The sequence below is a fragment of the Eriocheir sinensis genome, chromosome 36, assembly GCF_024679095.1.
Source record: "Eriocheir sinensis breed Jianghai 21 chromosome 36, ASM2467909v1, whole genome shotgun sequence".
In the NCBI taxonomy this organism is placed as follows: Eukaryota; Metazoa; Arthropoda; class Malacostraca; order Decapoda; family Varunidae; genus Eriocheir; species Eriocheir sinensis.
In genome coordinates, this window is record NC_066544.1 from 7,652,955 (window position 1) to 7,672,242 (window position 19,288).

General features: G+C 43.9%; 2 protein-coding genes and 1 long non-coding RNA gene across 6 annotated transcripts in view; 2 read left to right on the plus strand and 1 right to left on the minus strand.

Annotated features, from left to right (window-relative positions):
• The window catches only part of LOC127007678 (epidermal growth factor receptor-like), a 104,102-nt gene extending 97,551 nt beyond the window's left edge, over positions 1-6,551 (plus strand). For 2 of the 4 annotated variants that reach the window (XM_050878886.1, XM_050878887.1), the window contains exons 11-13: positions 110-769; positions 2,257-2,451; positions 2,578-6,551. In XM_050878886.1, the coding sequence (XP_050734843.1) occupies positions 110-769; positions 2,257-2,451; positions 2,578-2,930 (1,208 nt within the window). In that variant the 3' untranslated portion in view covers positions 2,931-6,551. The remainder of the gene's footprint in view (positions 1-109; positions 770-2,256; positions 2,452-2,577) is intronic. The other 2 variants (XM_050878888.1, XM_050878889.1) reach the window with 1 other exon arrangement.
• LOC127007679 (uncharacterized) lies at positions 707-15,387 on the minus strand. Its single transcript, XR_007760382.1, has 3 exons — positions 15,162-15,387; positions 7,632-7,842; positions 707-839 (listed from the first exon to the last, which is right to left on the minus strand). It is a non-coding gene; the product is annotated as an uncharacterized LOC127007679 (long non-coding RNA).
• Positions 15,388-15,395: 8 nt separating this feature from the next.
• Positions 15,396-17,875, plus strand: LOC127007975 (beclin-1-like protein A). Its single transcript, XM_050879520.1, has 2 exons — positions 15,396-15,413; positions 16,064-17,875. Exons 1-2 carry the CDS (start codon positions 15,396-15,398, stop codon positions 17,873-17,875), a joined length of 1,830 nt encoding a protein of 609 aa, XP_050735477.1.
• Positions 17,876-19,288: the final 1,413 nt, after the last annotated feature.

The following is a 19,288-nucleotide window of genomic DNA, read 5'->3' on the forward strand; positions in this document are numbered from 1 at the left end:
AGACGAGTGCAGCTATCAGTCACAGAATTAGAGTTAAAGACATATGACAAAGCTAAGTAAAGGTGTCGGTGTGCATCAGTAATTCTTAATTTTTCCCTCGCTCCTTCAGGTGTGACTGTGTGGGAGCTGCTGGCATACGGCGGCCGCCCATATGAGGACATCCCGGCGAGGGAGGTGCCAGATCTGCTGGAGAAGGGCGAGCGCCTCCCTCAGCCGTCCATCTGCACCATTGACGTCTACATGCTGATGATTCGCTGTTGGATGCTGGATGCGGAGAGCCGGCCGAGCTTCAGAGAGTTGGCCGAGGAGTTCGCAAAGATGGCCCGTGACCCCGGCCGCTTCCTGGTGATCCCCGGCGATAAACTGATGCGCCTGCCCTCCTACACACCCCAGGACGAGCGGGAGCTGATCCGGTCCCTCTCGTCCGCCATCGAGGGGGAGGGCATAGTGATGGCCGCCGAGGAGTACCTACAACCCAAGTATGGCGGCGTCCTTGGTGTTAGCGGCAACACCACCACCACCACCTCTTCCACCTCCACCTCGGACCCCACCACGCCCGTCAAGAAGACCCCCGGAGGTTACAACATGGCTGCCGGCGCGGAGTACATCTCCGGAAGGGCAGAGTCGCCACAGAACCGCCACAACCTGCAGAGAGAGAGGAAGTACGCCCATCTTGAGGGTGGGGCCATGGGGTCTCCAGGGAAGAGGCCGCGCGGGGACTCCCTCACCTCGCGCTACTGCTCCGACCCACTCAAGATGCTAGGTAAAGGTGTGTCTCTTGTGCACCATGACTCGCTGCACCGCCCACTGTCCTGTTTAGCACCACTGCACCTTGGCACCTGTGTGTGTGATGTAGCCATTAGTCACCCTTGTAATCCTTTCCAGCTCAGCACTTTAGAACCTATATTTATTATGTAGCCACCCTCATAGCACATTACTTAGCACCTGTTCTTGTTGTGTAGCCATCACCCTGCCCTCCTGCTCCCCCTGCACATAAGCACCTCCTGCCTCACACCCTAAAGCCACCCCTCAGCCCCCATTGCATTTATTCACAAGTAGATATAATGAAGCCTGTGTCTCACTGCACCAGTGTAGCTATAGCTCTAGTTTAATAGCCTGTGTTCATTTTACCTTTAATAGTCATCCTTCCACTCCTCTGCTCTAGTGCACTCAGAGCTGTGATGTCACTAACTCAGCCCTCCATCACTCCTGCACTTAGACGGAGCCACAGCATGGGAGGGTCTGGACAACTTCATCACAGGCGCCAAGTGTTTCCCAAAAGAATTGCGCTGAATTCATATTGATGCTGATACAAAAGTGTGTCTTTGTTGTCTAGGCACTTCTTCAAAATCTTGACAATGCCTAGAGCACGGAAAAAACATCATCGAATCAGCATCAGGTTGAGTTTTGCGCAGCTCTCTTGGTAACAACGTGACGCCTATGATCAAGTGGCCAGACTCTCCTGTCCTGAGGCTCTGCCTTTAGAGAGCCTTGTGTCTCGCTGCTGACCTGCCGTTGCACCACTCTGCTTATTTGTGTGCACTTGCTTACATCCTGTAATCGTGTTTTGACGTCCACTTGTTTAAATATTGCACAACAGCCTCCACTTCCACGCTGTTTTCAGGGAACAGCTAGAAATTTTCATTATCATTGTGTAAGCTTTGAAAATTATTTAACATTGAGTTCTTTGGCAATACCTGTAAGGCTTACTTGAGATGAACAATTCCATTTGTTACGGTGCGGCAGAGGAAGAAATCATGTTACATGAAGCCTGAAGAGGGGGTACTCTTGCCTTACACAAACAGTGCTGTTTAGCCTGACCAGACTGCTGAGCTCATTCCAAACAGTAAATTAATAGATCTTTTCATTCAGAAATTATTCTAATGTAATAATTTTGCTTTTGTTGTATCAGCTTTTAAACTGCTGTACATGTATTATATTTGATTTGACCATTTTCATTAGTGACTGCTCTCCATTGCCTAATTGGCAGTGAATGACAAGGAAGGGAAAGATGTCTTGTCAAGTACTCCAGAAATGATGACGAAGTAAAGTAACTTGTCTAAGGTTTGGTATTAAGTGCAGCATAATACTGAGCTTGGTAGTGAGCAGAGCACCAGGCAGGAGGCACGGCACTGCTCCACAAGCTTCACCTAGATTCTTTGCTCAAAATATGACCCTCACTTCCTTATTCTACCCTCTTCCCATCACTCATTCTACACTCTTCCCATCACCCTTCACCACACCCCGTCCTTACAGATGTAGGCGAGGACGACTGTTTCACTGGGCAAGGCTCACCGCCCTCAGCCCCCGGGTATGGCTGGGTGGGAGACCTGCGGCTGGACCTGCCTGTGGACGAGGACGACTACCTCATGCCCTCACCGCAGCCCTCGGGCCTGGCCACCGTGGGACCGTCACACCAACACTACATGGACCTCATGGCTGACGCTCCAGGTGAGGCAAACCATTCCTCTCAGACAAGGAGGAGGGAGAGGCTGAGCTGTAGTTTGGAGATGTTGACAACAATTGTGAATTATTTGGGTTGCTACACACGTGAGATCAACATGAATTTCTCCACAGATGGTCGGCGAGGCGAGCCAGGCCGGGGTGGCCCCAAGGGGCCAAACAACAATGGGATGGTGGGGCAGCAGTGGGTGGGCATGGACAACCCTGAGTACCACATGATGAATGCCCGCGCCCAGATGTATGCCGGCCGCCGCCTCCATCCGCAGCAGATGGTAGGCGTTCCTGTGCTGGACGGTGCCAGCAGGTTTGGCGCCTATGGCAACGGCCTCCCCCAACAGGGCCAGCACCTGGGCCCAGGCCAGCGCCTCCCTTCACCCACACAGGAGATGCCTCACGAATACTACAATGAACTCTCGTCACATGCCCCGCACAATAACCTGAACTCCCGCAGTGAGACAACCGTGTGAGGCCCCCCAAGCCTTGTGTTCACACGTCCGTGTGATGCTGACTTATGTGCTGGAGACAGTGACTCGGAATGGGCGTTAGACTGCATTTTTCATAATGCAGAACCGAGTGTTGAAAACAGTAATGCAGTGAAAAGGGTTCTGTGGGGATAAGAGTGCCTGGAGAGACCAGTGTCAGTGTGTAGCACCGAGGGACAGTGATGGCCTTGGGGCTTCTGACACAGTGAGAAGCAAAGAGTGTCCACTGCAGAAGGAACACTTTGTTTTACAATTACTCATGTGATATACAAGGATGCCAATATAAAGAAAGGTGGGTAGTGGACAAGACAGGTGTAAAAGCCTGCCCCTCCCCACCACTCCTGGACTACCTGGTGACCTTGACTCACTCACGGGCTGGACTGGCCGCGCCCCGCCGCCGCCAGTCCCGCCACACGAGCTCAGCGAAGCTCCACTTTTACTGTGATTTTAAATTTAGTTTTATAACTCTCCCTTTGGACCAATAATGCAAATCTGCACTATCAGTAATGTAAAGTAAGCTCTTTGCTAATGTTTAACGTAATGCTTGTTTTCCCTGACGGTAACGTTGTGTTGTGTGTCGCCTTCCCTCACCTTCACCTTCTGCTTCCAGAGCCTTGCAGATCTGAGCTTCACTACCTCTCTCAGGAGTCAGCTTCCCCTGTACCAAATGCTAACATTTTGACTGTTCTGCACAAACTTTCTCATCTTCAACACAAACAAATAGGCATTTCATAACTCTTTAGGGATGGTATAAACATATTACATATTCTGGTACCTATTTACTTCACATTTTTATCAGCATGTTCGACTTGCTCTTTTATTGAGGAATTAAAAACCAAAAGGGAAAGTTTACTATGCCATAAAAGTCTTTGATGTCTTGATTGCAGTGTCTGTGAAGTGTTGAGGCAACCAAAATTTTAACACTGTTGAAAGTGGCCGGGTCAGAGGGCAGCCCCAGCTTCCCTCGCCCGGCCACGCAATTCCAGTTCACCACATTGTCTTTTTCCAGAACTGAAGTGGACCAAAAAGGGAAATTGGTGTGGGTTCATTTTGTACAAACCATAATTTAGATTTTATCTTGACAGAAAACATTTTAAAAATGTATATCACTGCTTGAAATTATAGGTCAGTTCTTGAATCTGTTGCCAAGATTATGTTCAGCTGTCACAAGTGTGTGTGTGTGTGTGTGTGTGTGTGTGCCACTGTAGTGGTGCCAAAGTGTGCCAGCTGTGTGGTGTTCAAGACAGTAGTGTTCAAAGTGCCAAAAGTGTTGCGTCACAGCTGCCACCTGTGAGGCGGCCGGCCACCGCTGTGAAGGGCTGCTCCCACACCCGTCACTTCCTTCACCTTAATGTTACAAGGAGGAACATTGCCTGTGAATATTTGCCATATTATGAAGCCTATAACATTACTCAAAAGAGCTGACAGAATTCAAAGTACCTCAAAAAAATTATTAGGCCAACTAGGCTTATGCCTAGGCCAAAATTGCCATAAAATTTGGAGTTATCAATGATTATATTTAGTACTTTCAGATATTCAAACATGTTATTCTTGAACCTTTACAAAACATAAATGTCTCAGCCTCTCCCAACACACCTTGAGCATTAAATACACCCCCTGAGGAGCCTTCCATCCCTTGTCAGAGCACTAGTGTGTGGCTGCTTAGGTCTGCCACTTTGGTGCTGCAAAGTACAAATCCTATCTTTCCCGCCCATCCCAGTGCTTGTGGCTGCCGACCTCAACTTCCACAGAGGCACAAGAGATACACTTGTGGTGCCTGGCCTGTTAGTGGCTGGGTCACTGTAAAGCATTATGTCTGGAGCCTTGTTGTGTGGCAGACTCCAAGAAGCATCAAACCATGTGTCAGGGTTCTTTGGTAATGAAGAGACATCAGCTTATCTATGCTGCAGGGCATCAGGAGAGGGCTTCTCTTCCAAGCCCTTGCAGGCTATAAGACCCACCAACTAGTGGGCAGTGCATGCAATGGTTTCTTAGTCAATGCACAAAGTTATGCTGCTGCAGCTGTCACCATGCTTGTCCTTACATCATCAGCTTGAACCACATATGCAGGCAGAGAAAGTCTCCTTTTGACCCAACACCGCTAGGCTAAGTGAGTCCTGTTGTGTCAGGCGAGTGTTCAGTGTGCTGTACAGTGTTCTGTTTGAGTATATACATAGTAGTGTTAATGACGTGCAGGGCATGGGCAGTAATGCTCGGCTGTGATGGTCGCCTTCAATCAGTCTTTTGCTGTTGATAAAAATTATGCTTTGTTTATACATGTAAAGATTGTTTATTATGCTCCATGCTTAATTTTTATCTTTCGCCATGAAATATAAAGGATTTCTATATTGATATTTAATGCCACTCTATGTAACTTTGTGCTCATTATATTTTAGTAATTAAATTGTTGCAGCAGAAGATAAATTGAAAGTCACCCACATTGTCCCCTGGTAGTAAATAACCCCCCACTAACCCGCTGAGTGCCGTGGCAGCCACACTAACGCCCCGCCCTGCACGTCCCTGTACAATATTGTATGATACGACTCGTTGGCCAAACACAGAAGTCTCAAAAAGTGGTGACCCTTTACACAAATACCAACTTTTTGAGTCCCCTGTGACCTTAAACTTCTCCTTTTTCATCAGGGATCTGTACAGACTTTCCGACGTAGGCTGGCTTGCCCCGCCAGGCAGCGAGAGTCACAAAGCAATGCATCAAGTCAAGGCCCATGAACACACAGGCCTTGGAGCCGACTCAGATTTTGGAGCGCCTATCATGTCATCACACAAGGAAAATATAGTGTAGCTTTCTATGAATATATTGACGGATAGGGACCAGTAATTATGCATTTTCACCGTTATCTGCGCCTGGTAATGACATGTAATACTGTTTTCTGATAGTATCCCAATGAAGTTTTATCTTGAGGGGGGAATAAGATTTATTTGAAGGGGAGAATTATTTGTATCTTTATGGGATTTTGTTTAATATTTTTGGAGGGAAGGAAGGAATTTTCATTGAGTAGGAGAATAATTTTGGGGTTGGGATTTTTTTTTTTTTGGGGGGGGGGGGGGGGAGTAGCGGGTGAATCCATCGTGTGATGTCCATGTGAGGCCGAGATCTGAGCCGTCAAGAGGACCTGCCGTCATAGCCTTGCATCGTGTTCACGCATACACTGTTCTCCGTTGGTGTATATCGCTCCCCATGAAACATATGTAGTCTCTAAGGTTCTGTCATGCCTCTAGGATCGAGGAATGTCTCGTAAAGGTGGACCAGTCGGGTGTAAATCTGTATTGTAGATAACTTTATAATTTTATTGCCTAGTTTTATTATTCTCATGGAACAAGTGAGTCCACCTTCTTGTGTCGGCCTTCCAGTGTGTGTCTTGTGTTTCGTCAATCGTTGTACATAAATAGTTGCTGTAAATGGACTATCGCGAGTGTAGGCGACTGATCATTCCTCAAGTCATAGGTGAAGCCCGTGTTTGTACTTAACGGAGGCATGTACTTAAGGACACTCTGATCCTGTGCTTGGTAGAGTGTGTGTGTAGGCGGCGCGAGGCGAGAGGACGTGTACCTTATCACAAAGTTACAATAAAAAGCTATATATTGCCTGTGTGTATGTTGTGCTTTCCCTGCTACAGATAAGAAGGAGCATGCATGTGGGTATTGAATGATAAGAGAACAGTTGGTGTAAGGGTGAGTGAAGAGAAGCGCATTGATGCACTTTGATATAAACTAGGCACTTTTGCTCATGTGTGTGTGTCTCCAACAATGATACAAATATGCACGCTAAGGAAATAACTGCAGTAACAAATGACAAAGAAACAGAGAAAATAAGAGAAGGGAACTGAGGAAGTGAACAGACTGGAACAAGTTAGAGCAAAGAATAAGTAAAGAACAGAGTACAATCAGTATTTTCTTGAAGGGTAAGATATCATGATTAGAAAGTGATATATAGATGCTCCTCTACTTAGGACAGGTTTATGCTCTGTAAACCCATTCTGAGTGGAAAATTTGTCAAACCCACACCTACCAAACATCATAGCTTAGGTTTAGCTAACCCATTTTACACATGCCTATAAAATTTACCATTGCCTACAGCAAAATCATTTAACACAAGGACCCAGAATATCACATATCACAAGCACAGGGACAGATAGTAATTCAAAGTATGGATTGTACTGGATACTGGATACACATCATTATCACACCACTAAAATAAAAAAAATCCCAGGTCAATGATATGCAAGTAGAGGAGCATCTGCATAAGGCTGTAGGAACAACAAAAGGTGAAAAAATAGAAGAGGCTGAAAAAGAAAGATTTGTGGAGAGGCAGAACAGGACTGAACATTATGTATGTCAACAATGATGGGATAATTGCTGAAAAGTTTGAACAAGAAGCTAACTGCATCAGTGAAAGAGACCGAATATCGTGGGTCAGCTGGACACTAAAGTGCACAAAGATATAATGGTTTATATGGAAGAGAAAATGCAACACATGTAGGGACAGGGTAAAGGGTAGAGGTATGAAATGGAGAATTTTTGATGAAGTTTGAAGGAAACTTCTGCCAGGATGTGTTATACATTTAAAATAATGTTTTAACAATTTTTTTATGAAAACAACCTTTAAGACAAAATATCAGCTGACAAAATGTATATCACATCATGGGTGAATTCCTATTCCCTCACCTGACAGCCCCATGCACATATTGGCTGTGTTCCTGGTGAGGCTGCCTCCCTGGCCCTCATCCTTGGTCATGATGGTCCTGGCTGCCTTGACACTTTCTCTTGTTGATCCATGTAACACTCAGGGATACAGGGCAGGGCACCACAGCTTGGGCTTCACAGGCAGACTGAGTGGCCACTTCTGGGTACATCCTTGCTGCCCCACCACACACGCCTGGAATTTGTAAGAGGTCGCATTAATACCCTAAAAAAGTCCATTATCTGTTTTAGACACATATACCCTTTCCTCTAATATCAGTTACAAAAGTTAACTCAGGAGTGTGCAGCAGTACCATTTAAAATTCTAAAATATGACAGTCCCATAAAAATTAATTATTAGCTCCCTTTTTGCTAAATCTAATCATTTTACATGCAATTTATGTGTTGTGCTTTCCTGCAAGCACCACACCTGTACATGATTATTCCCTTGCAAGGAAGTCTGTCTGGAGTTATTACTTGTATGGACAAAATTAAATTTTCCAAAGACTAAAACTCTTAATCATTGAATAAAGGGCTACAAGAACGTGTGATGTTATCATGACCATCAGCCAATATCATTTCACTGAATTACATTTGCCTCTCCCAAGCACTTCCATTATTGTCCATTTTGTGCTTCTAGTTTCTAGTTTTGATGTAAATTTTCTGTAAACTTCTTAAATTTACACATCATCTGGTGAACAACCTCCCCTTAGGTAAGAACCCACTACCCAGGTACGTAGGTTATGTAGTTACAGTTCACCTTTCCCAGGTACCCATTTAGCGACCAGCCCAATATGGAGGATGAACAGCTGAGTGAGCTGGGTGCTGACTGCATTGGTCTGGGATTGAACCCAGGCCCACAGATATACTTAGCTACTAGGCATGCTAACAACTACACCATGGTCCTGAAAAATATGAAAAATTGATCTAACCCAGAAAGGGAGAAATAAGTTTCTAATTGCCAGAGATTGATCCCAGGACCAGCAAGATGGAAAGCTGCCACTCTGATACGGTAATCAACTAGAGGTACCTTGCAGCCATGTAGGCTTTGGGGCTTACTGTGTTGGGAGGGTCACCACAGTGCTTTTTGATTTTACTGAATGAACTCATTTAACATTTTCTTTGGTAATCAAAGAATCAAGAGAATGTCATCGGGCCATTCTCTCTTCCCTTAAGCTGGGGCATCTCTCTACCATACGAAATAGGATGCTAACTACTGACCACCACTGTAGGTGTTTTACATTAGTGTCTAAAAAATGAGCAAGAAATTAATCTAGCCAGGAAGGGGGAAATAAATTTATGCTGCCAGGGATCAATTACTTCACATTAGTCCTGAAATATTGGAAAATTAATCTAGTGAGGGAAGGAGGAAAAATTTCAGATTGCCCGGGATCAATTCCTTGCCGAGCAAGATGTGGAACCAATGCTTTTACAAGCCAGCCAAAGAGGTGCCCATCAGTTAAGTAGACCTTGGGTGAATTGCAGATCACTACAGGCTACTACTAATAGGGCTTTAATTAGCTGTGTTGCACCTGTCTATCCTGGCCCTGCTGGATAACTGTACGCAAGCTTGTTCAGCACATCAGGGAGTGGCTCCATGGACAAGGTGCAGTTATAGTGTTGCTGACCACTTTTCATAATAATCTGGGTAGCCTGTACTGTGCCCCTTTGTATTGAAAATTGTTTAACCTACCCATCAAAGCCTCCCTCTAGGATTCCCACCCTTCTCGGCATCTTTGCCTTTACCTTTTCACTCACTTAAGCATTACCTTGAGGACTTTTTTTAGTTTGTTTTTTGCCCTTGAACAGCTTCCTCTGTTTTATATATATATATATATATATATATATATATATATATATATATATATATATATATATATATATATATATATATATATATATATATATATATATATATATATATATAAAAAATCTGTAAACTACTGCCACTTATGTGCTTTACTCTCTTCAATCACCTTGTTACTGTTGAATATTCACATACCCTACACAGAACAATCAAGTAAAAGTGGTACAGTGACATACCCACTTCTGTAATCCTAACCAGGTCATATATAGCTACCTAAATTCAACATGTGTTCACTATAATAACAATATAACCATGATACTAATACTAGACTCATGCTTTGCCTTCCAACCCTGATTCTAAGCCAGTGGCATAAAGCTTAGACCAGTGTAGTCCAGGCAGTGCATGGTTCAGGGGCTCACTTGGGTAACTAATCCAAATTTTATCTTTTAAAATATGGGAAAACTTGAAACTTTAGCAACATGTCATGATTAATATCTAGTCAGTTAACATCCTTTTGTTCAATGTTCAACTATTAAGTAATGATACCCTTTTATTCAATATTCAAAGACTGCGTAATGAAGATATATTCTATGTATGAACGAGCTTGCTTACAGTTAGGCCTAGATTACTGTCCCTCCAAATAGTCGTGAAGTACTGTTGTATGCGATCATATACAACCTTTTAAAAATTAACACAAAAATCTGTGTCTTGCAGATTTTATTACATCTATTTCTATAATAAATTATCATTCTGAAAACTGTTCATGTATTATTTAATGAAAATAAGCTGAACACAAAAAATAGAAAAATTAATGAAAGCAACTGTGAAAGTGATAAAATAGAAAATAAATTCTTCATAGGACCCTTATTAGGCCAGGTATGCTGGTAGAGAGTCCTGGCCCCACATGGTGTGGAGGTTATGGCTGGGTTGAAGCCTTCCTCACCCTCAGTGGTACTTAGGGTGACTATTTATTGTGTCATTTTTTGAAAAAATGAAATCAGTGTTTTTCTCATATTATGTTGGTATATGATCTCTATTTTCAGAAAAAAATACTTCTATTGATGATACAAAAATTCCCTTTAAAGTTTAAATGGCCAGTTAAATACCCCTGCATGTGGCTGGATGTTTAAATGTCTGAATATAGCAAAAATCTGACTTTTTTCTGGCTTTTTCCAGTATAATTTACTCAACCATACAGATGCTACGTTTTCTTCGATATTTCCTTGCGTTAGAGAATGGAAGTACCCAGTCACCCCAAAACCGGGGCGGGGCCTTCAAAGCATCACAGACAAGTATTTTTGTCCCTGTTGGTTGTGCTTTTTTGTGGTTATTTCACACAAAGAGCAATGCCCAAGAGATCTGCAACTTACATCAAGAAGCTCAAGCTCTTGGAGAAGGCTAGAGAGAGTAAGGGTAAGGTAAAACTAGAGGGAGAATGTCTAGATGAGCGAGATGAAGGGGCAGCCTCTCACAAGTTCAGCAATACCCCAGGTAGGGGCCTGAGTACGCTAGGTGAGTATGCTTCACCTACTGAAAAAGGGCTTCCATTGACGTCAGCAAGCGCCCTGACTGATGTCCTCAGGAGTGAAGAAATATCTTCACAAAGTAAGGGAAATATTGTTATTGACAAGAAAGATATGATTGATTTGTTTGATGCTTGTTCCAGCTGTTGTCCATCTTGTATGGCCAAAATAGAGCTAAATATTACCTCCAGGGGGGCAGACTCATGCTTGGTGGTCAATTGCAAAGTGTTCAAAGAGGAAGTTTATTCTTCTGCTCCAAAAAGTGCTCAGGGAGAGAAGCACACAATAAATAATGTCACTCTTATCAACAATTCTATGGCAGTTGGAGCAGGGTATGACATATATGCTCGAAATGTAGTTGCTATCAACACCACACCCCTGTCTAGGAATGCTTTTTATCCAGTCCAGAGGTTTGTAGGGGAAAGCATTTTGCAGCTAGCAGACACCTCCAGACACCATTTGCAAAGCAGTTACCCAGACTTATGCTGAAAAGGGCATCACACCTGATGCAGATGGAGTACTAGATGTACATGGCTCATCTGATGGGTCTTGGATGACCAGGGGCACAGGTCACACTTTGGCTTGGGTTGCTTTATTGAAATGTATACTGGACTTGTTCTGGATGTATAAGTGCTCTCTAATTTTTGTATGCTGTGTCCTCACTTAGAATCAAAAAAGAAAAACAAAACCACCACAGAAGAAGAGTACCAACAACGGAAACTTGTGCATACACCAGCGTCAGATAAATTTTGAGGGCCTCTCTGGAGCATTGGAGCCAGAGGCAGCTAGGAGGATCTGGGGTAGATCCATCAAGAAGAATAAGATGAGGTACGTCACCTTCTTCGGTGATGGGGACTCCTCAGCACATCGTGCAGTGTGTGCACTAAGACCTTATGGGGTAAAGAAATAAGAAAAGAAGAGTGCATCAACCATGTCAGCAAGAGATTAGGAACCCAGCTAAGAAAACTTCAGGAAAGGAACAAGATAACTACCGGCAAAGGGAGAAGGCGGAGCACTCGGTGGGAGGAATATATTGACGGACAAAGTCCTTGAACGACTCCCACACTACTATGGCCAGACCATAAAGAGAAATGAGGGCAATACCACCGAAGCCCTGAGAAAGGACATCTTGTCCATATTCTACCACTACTCCAGCCCTGACGACAACCCACACCGCTTGTTATGCTCTCCAGGGGAAGATTCCTGGTGCTTCTATCAGTAGGCTCAGGCAAAGGGAGACACTGCCCCTCATAAAAATTTGAAAATACATTTCACTCTCGACCCCCCTGAAAGGAAGGAGGTTTTACAGGTGTACATGAATCTCACCAAAGATGATTTGCTTGTGAGGTGTTCAATAGGCAAGAATCAGAAACTCATATCTATACAAGAAAAACTCATGGCAGTGAATAAACTGGTGGTTCATCTTTAGCTTAACTTGTATGTGTATTTGCACTAATTTCAGTCTCAATTTTATTCTGCAACTTGATATTCCTAAGCTATTTTACAACTCTGCCCTGTTCTTTCATTCATTTTGATAATGCATAATGCCTCCTTCAAGTAGACGTTATCATGCCAAATATGAATCCGAGGGACCAGGTTTGAATCCCAGCCTGGACGGGCAGCTCACCCAGCTGCTCATCCTCCCTTTCAGGTTGGCTGATAAATGGGTACCTCGGGGAAACCTGGGGAAGGTAAACTGGTAACCCGGATGTCACATCTGCACCCGGGGTCCTAACCACAGGCTCAAGGTCCAATGCAATGGAAATGAGCACCAAGGCCACTCACAGCTATAGCATACCCCCATAACTTTACCTTTTATAGTGGATTATCAAAGTTTTTTTTGTGTGTGAGTGTTTTTGTTTTGTGTTTGTTTGTTCTTGGAAACTCAATATATCCTTTCAGTACACACACACTGCAATATTTTTTTAACAATTCTTTTTAGTTTTGGTTCAAGTAACAGGCATACTGTATAAAATTGTACTTACAGAAAGACAGGTATGCTTGAAGATGAAAAGCATAGTATTTTTGCAATAGCAATGAGAACCTGTGGGGTTGGCAAACTGTTTGGTGGAGTTTAAATTACTATCCTTCAAACCTGGACACTAAACCATTAATCCGTTAAGCGTTAATTAACAAAGTTAACATTTTCATTAACGATTTAACTTTTTAAGTTTTGAAATCATTATCGGACTAATTAACTTACATTACATTTAACTTCCGTTAACTCAAGTCCGCTAACCCAAAAAATTTATAAAAACCGGTAAACATTTAAAAGTTTCTGTTATTTTCAGATTTTCAATACAGATGTAGAGTCTTAGCATATTTAACCCAGTAGCTGCAGGGATCATGTTTCTTAATGGTCCCTCTAAGCAAGAAAAATGAGAAAAAGTCATCACTCACACAAACCATTTCATTATATATATCAAGGCATTTGTGATCAGTTTATGCATCATCTACTTTGGAGGGGTTATATTATGGCACAAATTTGGCCCGTCGCTGCTACAGGGTAAAGTCACAAATTTGGCCCATCGCTGCTACTGGGTAAATAATGTTTGCGTCATTCTTTCAACCGCGATATAACGCCACTTATTATTATAAATAACTTTTCAATCAAACTTTGAATTGTGAGTTCAAAATTATATTTTATGTATTCGATATTTAAGCAATTCATTTCTATTAATAGATCATATAAAGTTTCTTTAATAAACAAATAAGATATTGCACCATAGCACGCAACGCAGCACTATATAAAAAGGTATTTTATATATTTTTATTTCTTTCGGCCACTTTATCAATATTTTTTTTTTCGTTTATTACTAATATTGTGTTTCATTTAAGGTTTTTTTTTACCCTTTTCTGGCTCTAAAACCCTTTAAAAACTTAAAAAGGTCCAAAACTATGAAGTCAGCCTTTTTTAACTCTAAAGCAAAAAAAAATATAGTTTTGGGGTTCTAAACAAAAAAAAAGGCTGATTTAATAGTTTTAGCACTTTTTAAAGGTGTTTTTAGGTGGTTTTAGAGCAAGAACTGTTTTTTTGTTTTTTTCCATAATAAAAATTAACAACGATTTATCCATAGCTTCCGTTACATTTTTAAGGAATTAATTGATCAATGGTTATCGAAGTTAATTTTTTGGTTAACGGGTTTAAGGTTAACAAAGTTGACTTTTTGATTAATGGTGCCCCCTAACACTTGATATAACCATTTTACCTCAGGTGTGAGGCTTGGGGGAAAAATAAAACATGAAAAAACAAATCAGAGCTATATAAACTTCATGGAGCTACATGGACTTCATATAAAAGATAAGGGCCCTTCTAATTAAATTATAATTAACACAAGGGTTCATAACTGTGTACGGCCGCCACTATATGGGGCAACTTTCTGTAGGATGGGTATCCTTTGCACATCTGTGAAAAGCTCTGCCAGACACGCCCCCCTCACGACACGACTGTTCAGGCTCTTGGGCTACTTATTAAATCACTATTATTTTAACATCTTTACTGAACCTAACGGATGAGGCTTCGCCCCCTACCGGCAACGGGGGCCTCGCCTTCATCATGTTAGTGATTTTTCTTTTTTCAAAGAAGCAATTTGCGACAGAAACGGTACTAAAAATGTTGAAGAGCATGTTGGGATTATGAGACAAAGCGTCGACCACCTGAGTGAAGCTGAAAGACTCGAGTCACACACTCACGCCTGGGCCTGGCTGCTCACCCGCCACAGCCGCGTATACGGGCGGTGTTAATATTGCTGCTCCCGGGGTGTTGGGTTACTGTCACCCGCTTCAGTTCTACACTTATGGAACAGAAGAAAATATAAAACTGAACAAAACTAAAAGACAACAACGCCAATCAACAATCAACTATCAAGAATACGACATAAGTGGGAGCCGTTACAGAGGCAATCCCACGCCTACTACTGGGCTGGACTGGACACATGAGCTACACCTTAATACCCCCTGCGGCCATTCCTCCCCAGTTTACATGACTGTCCTCCTTACGTTACAGGTAAAAAAAAAAAAAAAAAAAAAAAAAAAGGTCAATTTACGGTTTCACCCAACCAACAATTTTCTCACGTGGTTAATGCTTTTCTGGTGATAAATGTAATGAATTGCACGATTTTTGTACCTCATTTCCGTCGCAAATGTCTACTTTTAGAGTTATAAATTCACCAAAAAAAGAATAACCTGCCTGGGTGGACATGGCGGGAAGGTGCTGGCGGCCGTCACCTCATGTCTCGCCCTCTCCTGCCGCTCCTGCACCGCCTTCCGCCTGCTGGGACTCAAGGACTGAAGGATGGAGTGTTCAGGACCTCGATAAGCCACACCAGCCATTGCCAGAACCATTAAAACTCGAGTATTAGGGTAAAATTACGGACGTTTTGGGAAACCTTGAGGGTTGAGGTTGTGCGCAGGTCCTCCATGCGCAGTGACTCAGCTGTTTTTTGGGGGTTATTTTCTTTGTTATTTGTTTTATTTAAGGGGATGTTTTAGTGTTTTCGATGATTTTCTTGTTGTTTTAATTTTTATCTGTCAGTGTAATGTTTTTGACTTGCCAAAACGTATGAAATTTTCTTTCCCCCACACCCCTTAATATCTCTCTCTCTCTCTCTCTCTCTCTCTCTCTCTCATTTATTGGATTTACGAATGTGGACAAATCAAAATTGTTTATGATTGATGACACTTTGCGAACTAGGAACAATGGCACAAAACTTAAATGTAGACAAGTAAATTCAGACTGCAACAAATTTTTCTTCACCAACGTTGTAGTGCGAGAATGGAATAAGCTCCCGCCTTCAGTGGTCCAGTGTAACACGATATGACTCGTTTTAAAAACAAGCTCGACCAACACTTCCTTCAACCTAATATTAACTAGAGTAGAAATGCAAAGTTTTTGAGCCATCTGATTAATGTAGAATCACTTACTAGGTTTAAGGACAGATCACCTAGTCTGGACCGTGGGATCTGTGTGGTCTGATGTACTATGTAAATCTCTCTCTCTCTCTCTCTCTCTCTCTCTCTCTCTCTCTCTCTCTCTCTCTCTCCACAACCTCCTCCTCAAATTCCACAGACTTCTTGACTCCCACAAGCTCCTCCTCAACCCCCTTAACCTCCTCCTCGACCTCCACAACCCCCACCTCATCTTCAACACGCACCATCTCCTCCTCGACCTCTACAACCCTCACAAGCGCTTCCTCAACCCCGTCAACCTCATCCTCGACCTCCACATCTTTCTCGACCCTCCCAACAACTTCCTCCTCGACCATCACAACCTCATCCTCGACCCTCCCAACAACTTCCTCCTCGACCACCACAACCTCATCCTCGACCCTCCCAACAACTTCCTCCTCGACCACCACAACCTCATCCTCGACCCTCCCAACAACTTCCTCCTCGACCACCACAACCTCATCCTCGACCCTCCCAACAACTTCCTCCTCAACCACCACAACCTCATCCTCGACCCTCCCAACAACTTCCTCCTCAACCACCACAACCTCATCCTCGACCCTCCCAACAACTTCCTCCTCAACCACCACAGCCTCATCCTCGACCCTCCCAACAACTTCCTCCTCGACCACCACAACCTCATCCTCGACCCTCCCAACAACTTCCTCCTCGACCACCACAACCTCATCCTCGACCCTCCCAACAACTTCCTCCTCGACCACCACAACCTCATCCTCGACCCTCCCAACAACTTGCTCCTCAACCACCACAACCTCATCCTCGACCCTCCCAACAACTTCCTCCTCGACCACCACAACCTCATCCTCGACCCTCCCAACAACTTCCTCCTCGACCACCACAACCTCATCCTCGACCCTCCCAACAACTTCCTCCTCGACCACCACAACCTCATCCTCGACCCTCCCAACAACTTCCTCCTCGACCATCACAACCTCATCCTCGACCCTCCCAACAACTTCCTCCTCGACCACCACAACCTCATCCTCGACCCTCCCAACAACTTCCTCCTCGACCACCACAACCTCATCCTCGACCCTCCCAACAACTTCCTCCTCAACCACCATAACCTCATCCTCGACCCTCCCAACAACTTCCTCCTCAACCACCACAACCTCATCCTCGACCCTCCCAACAACTTCCTCCTCAACCACCATAACCTCATCCTCGACCCTCCCAACAACTTCCTCGACCACCACAACCTCATCCTCGACCCTCCCAACAACTTCCTCCTCGACCACCACAACCTCATCCTCGACCCTCCCAACAACTTCCTCCTCAACCACCACAACCTCATCCTCGACCCTCCCAACAACTTCCTCCTCAACCACCACAACCTCATCCTCGACCCTCCCAACAACTTTCTCCTCGACCACCACAACCTCATCCTCGACCCTCCCAACAACTTCCTCCTCAACCACCACAACCTCATCCTCGACCCTCCCAACAACTTCCTCCTCAACCACCATAACCTCATCCTCGACCCTCCCAACAACTTTCTCCTCGACCACCACAACCTCATCCTCGACCCTCCCAACAACTTTCTCCTCGACCACCACAACCTCATCCTCGACCCTCCTAACAACTCCCTCCTCGACCACCACAACCTCATCCTCGACCACCACAACCTCATCCTCGACCCTCCCAACAACTTCCTCACGACCACCACAACCTCATCCTCGACCCTCCCAACAACTTCCTCCTCGACCACCATAACCTCATCCTCGACCCTCCCAACAACTTTCTCCTCGACCACCACAACCTCATCCTCGACCCTCCCAACAACTTCCTCACGACCACCACAACCTCATCCTCGACCCTCCCAACAACTTCCTCCTCGACCACCACAACCTCTTCCTCGACCACCACAACCTACTGCTCAACTCCCTCAACCTCCTTCGCGACTTCCAGAACCACCTCCTCGACCTTCATAACCTCCTCTTCTATTTCAGCGAGATCCACATATGGCCCAACGTACACCCAAATCAGTATGACGAGAAGATACGCATATAAATTTAGCTGCAGTGGCGCCTCTAAATTTACCTCCTAACCTCTTGTCTCGGTATAAGGTTGTTCGTGGTTAGCCTGTGAGGGACGGCGATTCAAGTTAGTTGGTTAGATGGTTGGGTTATTAGTATCAGTTAGTAAGTTGGTTAGTTAATTATTTAGTTTTTTTTTTAATATGTCAGTGAGTCAGTTAGTTTGGTATTCATTCAGTTAGTTCAGTTGGTTAGTTAGTTAGTTAGTTAATCGGTCAGTCAGTTAGTTAATTAGTTAGTTAGTTAGTTAATCGGTCAGTTAGTCAGTCAGTCAGTCAGTCATTCCGTTCGTCAGTGAGGCAAAACAGCTACTGAAGGATTATAAACAACTATTGACATGTAATTCGTATTCGTTCCATGGTGTTCGTTCTCAGATTGAACTGTACGTTATTATAAAGAGCTTGAGATCAATAACACGAAGGGAATGATACGAAAAATAAATAACAAGAAGGAAATACGAAAAAAAAGGCTAAAAAGGAATAATACGAAAAAATAGCTGTTAACTGTCTGTGCGCCACCACCACCATCACCGCTTTCACCCCCATAATAGTTAGACAAGCATCTCTCTCTCTCTCTCTCTCTCTCTCTCTCTCTCTCTCTCTCTCTCTCTCTCTCTCTCTCTCTCTCCGTCCTGGCATGGGGTATAAGGTGACAGTCAACATGGCGCCTTTGCCTCCTACAGTATCCCCCTTTATGTTTGTCTGTTTGTTCCTCTTAGTAGCCTATCCTCCCCTCATGGTTGTCTCTCCTCGTCTTCCAGTGTAAACAGCAAACAAGGTAACTCACCTTCCTCTTGCACTGTTGACCAGACATTATTTACTACTGTTACGTTTCAGCTCTTTTCCACAACTCCTAGGCCTATAACCAAGAATGAACCTTTGGACTTGTAATGTTGCATGGAGGGTAAGTACAGCTAGACATGTTCAGGAAAGCTGCAGATGGGAAAATACAGATGACATGGTAGTATGGTAATTAATATCCTCCGTTTGTTCATTACTACTTTGTTCACGTACATGTTCATTGTTCCGTATTTTCCATAGATGTCGTAGCCGTCTAGATTCAAGGTGTTACTGGTTTCTTCCATACTTGAGGGTATTCCAGAGGGGCAAATAATAATGTCTTGAAATCTAAAACTGTACCTCTTTGTATAATGCCGCGCAGCCACCTCCAAGACTCCGCATACCCCACTTTGGACACCAGTAAACAGAGTAGGTATTTGCTCCACCATGTAGGATGTCATTGTGTAGGTATAATTCACTCCAGCAACATACTTTCATTATCTCTGAAGTCACTATTGAACTATGGAGC